Genomic DNA, 6,000 nt, shown 5'->3' with positions numbered 1-6,000 from the left:
ACCCGTTTTATCAAACCATGGCATATATGGGAACAGGAGTTGTAYGTMAAATATGGCAAACTATTTGGCATCTATGAGCTAAACCGTCCCGTACTGTATCTGTCGGATCCCGATACAATACGGGATGTTTTGGTCAAAGATTTTCATAGTTTTACTAATCGACGGGTAATTATATATATTTAATTTATTTTTWTTTTAAAAATTACAAAATAATAATAATTACTAATTTATTAACATTTTTAAATATGTATTTTTTAACAATACATTATACAAATCAATTATTAGTATTTTTTGTTTATTTTATTTTTTAAAAATAATTACTTATTAATTAATTAAATATCTATTTTTTAAAAATACATTATAAAAATCAATTATTATATTTATTATTATATTTAATTATGAAAAAAATAATTTATTAATTAGTTAAATATCTATTTTAGTTTTAATACATTATACAAATTATTTATTATTATTATTGTTTATTTGTATATTTAATTATAAAAAATAATTACTAATTTATTATTTAATTATCTAATTTAGTTTAATACATTATACAAATCATTTATTATTATTTTATTTGTATATTTAATTATAAAAAAATAATAATTAGTAATTTATTAATTAAATATCTAATTTTTTAACAAAACATTATAAAAATCATTTATTATTATTATTATTTTTTGTTTATTTATTTAAAAAAAAAATTAATTAAAGAAAATAAATACCGGTTCCGACCCGATAATGGACAATATGGTGGTAGCATTGCGTGACGACAACTGGAAACGGGTTCGCACTGTTATGTCGCCTACGTTTACCACTGGAAAACTCAAACAAATGTTGCCCTTAATTGATGATTGTTTGCAAAATATGCTCAAAAAATTTGGCTACAGTTTCCCAGTCGGCGAGTCGGGCGTCGGCGATATGAAACGGCTGTTCGGCGCCTATACTATGGAAGCTGTTATTCAGGTAGCGTTCGGTACCCGAGTGGACGCCCTGTACGACGAGGACAACCCTATTATAGTCAATGCCCGGTCGCTGTTGAGCCGTAATATTCATCCGAAATTTTTTGTMATAATTTTGGCCCCAAAACTGGCAAAACTGATGCGACTGTCGTTTTTCGATCAAAATGTTATGAAATTTTTCAGTCAACTGACCCTAAAAATTATTGACGATAGRAAACGACAGTTAAATAGTAGTAGTAATAGTAATACTAATGATGACAATAGTAGTCAAAAACGGGTCGACTTTTTGCAGCTAATGCTGGATTCAATGGCAAACAGTGGYAGTARTAGTAGTAGTAGTAGTGATGTCGGMGCCGGCGATGCTGACGATWTGATTARTAATAATAATAATAATAATAATAATAAAGAAAAATATCAGGAATTTTCAACAAATTCAACGGAAACTTTTGAAAAATGTATTTTATTTTTTTAATTAGTAGATAACTAACTAATAATAATAATAATATTATTAATATTATTAACTAATTATGAATTATTTTTTTTGTTGACAGATCTAACAAACGATGAATTCATAGCCCAATGTGTATTGTTTTTCATTGCCGGCTACGAGACAACAGCTAATACCCTATCGTTGACTATCTATTTGTTGGCCAAACATCCCAAAGTACAGGACCGGCTCCGGACGGAAGTCGACCAATATTTTCAACAACACGTTAGTGTTTTATCAACAAAAAAAAAAATTTAAAAAAATCAATTAATTTTTTTTCTAATAATYATATGTTTGATAAACACCTACAGACTGATGGTGTGGTCGACTACGATGTCTTACATTCACTGAAATACTTGGACGCAGTCATACAGGAAACCCTACGGCTATATCCGGCCGCACTGTTTCTCGAACGTGAGGCCAATACGGACTACAAGTTAACCATAAAAGATACCAGTGTTGGTGGWGGTATAGATGGTAGTGTGACCATCAAACARGGTCAATTAGTACAYATGCCTATCTATGCCATGCACCGTGATCCGGCCAAYTTTGTCGATCCCCTAGAGTACCGTCCCGAACGGTTTCTGCCCGATAATATAGCCCATCATCCCTATGCGTACGTACCGTTTGGTGCCGGACCGCGCAATTGTATTGGTATGCGTTTGGCACAAATGGAGGCYAARCTGGCACTGGCCAACGCAATTCACRGCTACCGTTTCCACGATACTGGGGTAAGGGATAAGTGTTTTAAAATGTATATRTCTGTGTGTGTGTGTGTGTGTGTGTGTGTGTGTGTGTGTGTTTKWTATATGTGTGTGTGTTATGTGTGTGTTATTATATATGTGTGTATTATATATGTGTGTGTTATATATGTGTGTGTTATATGTGTRTGWGTATATATATATATATATGTGTGTGTGTTATATGTGTGTGTGTTATATGTGTGTGTTATATGTGTGTTTGTTATATGTGTGTGTATTATATATGTGTATGTGTTATATATGTATGTATGTGTATAAATGCAAAATATTATATATTTTTTCAAAAAAATAAAAATAAAATAATTTAATATTTATTATTATTAATTTACAGAAACCACTGGAGTTTTTCAATAAYCCSAGCTCTATGTCACCRAAATCCATATCCATTAGAGTTGAAAAATTGGTTTAAWWTTTTTGTAATAAATTAGTAATTTTTTTAAAAAATTAATTWTTTCAAAAAAAAATATTTATATAAATAATTTWAARTMTAGTTATTATTTATATGTATATAGATATATATTTTAAAYAWAACCTTGAAWTWTWATKYATGTGTGTGTGTGTGTGTGTGTTATTATAATAATGGTAATATAATTTGTTAATAAATTAATCATTTATATTAATGTTTAATTATAATACACTTGTAACAAATAACCTTGATTATTTGTGTGTGTGTGTGTGTATAAAATTAGTTAATATAAGTGTTTTATTAATCATTTAAGATAACAATATAAATAATTTATATCTAGGCTATTTTTTACTTATTTAGTTTGAATTAAATAAATATAGTTATTTAATTTTTAAAAAAAATAAAATTATATATTTTATTATTAGGTGTGTTATACTAAAAGTATAAACTATTATAGAAAATGTATTGAAAGAGAGAGAGAGAGAGAGAGAGAGAGAGAGAGAGAGAGACAATATCCAGGATTTTATATACAATGATTGCATGCACTATTTTGAGAACCCTTAAACTATGTTTCTCTCCATAGATGTTGGTTATACTTTTAGCATATTTTTAGTAGTTAAAAAAAATAAATAAACGATAAAATTATATATGTGGACAGTTTTCGTACACATATTATCTGTGTTATTATAGAAAATCCCATAGAAAAATATGTGGCCCGTCTAATATCTCGGGTTATTTTACTCGAAATATTTTTTCGGCCACCGATTATTAGAGAGAGAGAGAGAGAGAGAGAGAGAGAGAGAGAGAGAGAGAGAGAGAGAGAGAGAGAGAGAGAGAGAGAGAGAGAGAGAGAGAGAGATATATATATATATATATATTAGTAATTTTTTTTGTCTATTATTTGTCATAAAATAAAATAAAATATTTAATATGATATTATTATAAAAGCCTTTATAAATATAAAGCATTTTTACGTTTACTAATATTTATAATGATTTTTAATATTTAAAAAAAATTATCTTTAAAAACTTGAAACCTAAAAAAATATTAATTATATATAGTTTAATTACGTAAAAATTATTATTTTAGATTTTCTGTATTATTAATATTATTGTAAAAATTTAAAAAAAAAACAATTTAGATTTAAAATATTTATTTTTTTAAATTAAAATAATAATTGTTTATTACAAAATGTTTATATAATATTTTCTAATAGAAATTTTTTTTATGATTACCAATAATTATTTAAAAAAAAAACGTTAAAATGATTATTTTTTTTGAAAATAAGTTAAATTGACAATGACATTTTAAATAAAAACTAATATTTTAATTATGTTTAATAAGAAAATATATGGTTTTTTAATATATCATATTTATAATTCAATTTATTTAAAAAATGTTTTTATATATTATCTAATAGAAAATTTTTAATGATTACCAATAATTATTGAAATAAAAAAATTAAAAATAAAAAAAAAATTATATTAATAATAATTTATAGTAATATTATTTTAATTGATTTATTTTATTGTAAATAAAATTTATTTAAAATCTATTGTATATAATATTATATAAAATAATAACAATAATAATAATAATAATAAATTTCTAGGAAATATTTTACAACTACAGTATAATATCTGTGTTACTATTTTTAGTTATAATTTTTTTTWAAAAAATTTATTATATAACTATCATATCTTATATATATATGTATATTGAAATTTTAGGACATTATATAGTAAATAGTAATATAAATATATATATATAATAATATATATCAATAGATATATTTATCTGAATTTTTTTTTTTTTAATTATAAATCTATTAATTTTTTATTTTGTTTATAGTAATTGGCAATCACTAATTGCATTGTATTGTTGTAATATATATATATATATATATATATCAAAATTATTATTATTATTATTATTATTATTTGTGTATTTTATTTATAAAAATTATATCCTTATTGTGTAAATTCAAACTTGAAAGATGCAATTTTTTTAATTACCTTTAAATGTAATAATAATAATAATAATAATAATAATAATTCATTATAAACCAGTTGAGAATGCTAGAAAGCATTTCCATACGAACTCCTAATCCAAATTAAAAATTAAATTAAAATCGAATGATTAAGTATGACATGGATGTGGACTCCACATTGTGGAGTAACAAATCACTCAGTATCACAGAATAAACTCAACTTTAGTAATATGGGGTATCAAATGACTCAGTATGACAAAATAAACTCAACAATTCATATAGGTTATCTAATGACTGTATGCAAAAAATAAACAACCTTAGTTATGTGGAGTATCAAATGATTCAGTATAAAAAAATAAACTTTACTATAGCCATGTAGGGTATCAAATAACTCATTATGACAGAATAATCTAAACTTTAGTCATGTGGGGTATCATATGATTCAGTATAAAAAAATAAACAACAATTCATATAGAGTATCAAATGACTAAATATGCAAAAAATAAATTCAACCTTAGTAATGTGGGGTATCAAATGACAGTAGGACAAAATAAACTCAAACAATTCATAGAGAGTATCAAATAACTAAAATATATTATTATTTTTACTATAAATATAACTTAAATTTAAAGAGTATTAACTCAAGCTTTATTTTATCTATTTTATTTAAGATATAAAAATTTGTTTGCTAATTTCATATAACTTATTTTTAATGTTTAATTCCAATCTAAGTATTAAATATTAATTTTAAAATTTTTGTACTTTGGCCGCCATTTTATATACGTTCTTAAAGATATTCCTTTCAGGAGTTCGTGATTACATAACTTAACTTATTATATTTAACTAAATATTTAAAATTTTATTCTTATTAAAATAAAATCTTAGTTTTGCACTTTTAAAATTTTTTTTTATTACACAAAACAAATTAATATAATTTTTTTATTAATATTACATTATTGTAATTTCTGTTCACTAATGTTCACATTTCATTAAAATGAAATTAACTGAAATTTTCTTAAAATTACAACTCTATTTATACTATTTTTAAAATTTTATTAGCCAATAAGATTCATTTTAAAATTTTAATAATGACTGTTTTTTCTTAATTATGACCATCTTTTTTGTTCTTTTTCATAATTTCTGAATATTTATTGCTGTATGTATTACTCATATATTATTGTTCTTTTCTATAACCTCTGAATATTTAGTGCTGTATGTATTACTCATATATTATTGTTCTTTTCTATAACCTCTGAATATTTAGTGCTGTATGTATTACTCATATATTATTGTTCTTTTCTATAACCTCTGAATATTTAGTGCTGTATGTATTACTCATATATTATTGTTCTTTTCTATAACCTCTGAATATTTAATGCTGTATGTATTACTCA

At 23.7% G+C, this 6,000-nt stretch overlaps 1 protein-coding gene across 1 annotated transcript in view; it reads left to right on the top strand.

Moving 5' to 3' along the window:
• LOC128965265 (uncharacterized) overlaps nt 1–2,619 on the top strand; it is an 8,299-nt gene extending 5,680 nt beyond the window's left edge. Inside the window, exons 9-13 of the mRNA XM_054311913.1 lie at nt 1–165; nt 715–1,417; nt 1,514–1,674; nt 1,761–2,180; nt 2,542–2,619. The exon at nt 1–165 is cut by the window's left edge and continues 67 nt beyond it. Of these exons, the coding sequence (XP_054167888.1) occupies nt 1–165; nt 715–1,417; nt 1,514–1,674; nt 1,761–2,180; nt 2,542–2,619 (1,527 nt within the window). The remainder of the gene's footprint in view (nt 166–714; nt 1,418–1,513; nt 1,675–1,760; nt 2,181–2,541) is intronic.
• Nucleotides 2,620–6,000: the final 3,381 nt, after the last annotated feature.

Source organism: Oppia nitens, unplaced genomic scaffold, assembly GCF_028296485.1.
Source record: "Oppia nitens isolate AA-2021 unplaced genomic scaffold, nextdenovo-longstitch-racon4-pilon3 scaffold16_pilon_pilon_pilon, whole genome shotgun sequence".
Classification (NCBI taxonomy): domain Eukaryota; kingdom Metazoa; phylum Arthropoda; class Arachnida; order Sarcoptiformes; family Oppiidae; genus Oppia; species Oppia nitens.
The sequence above is the reverse complement of the archived record's forward strand: the minus strand, read 5'-3'. Positions and strand labels throughout refer to the sequence as shown.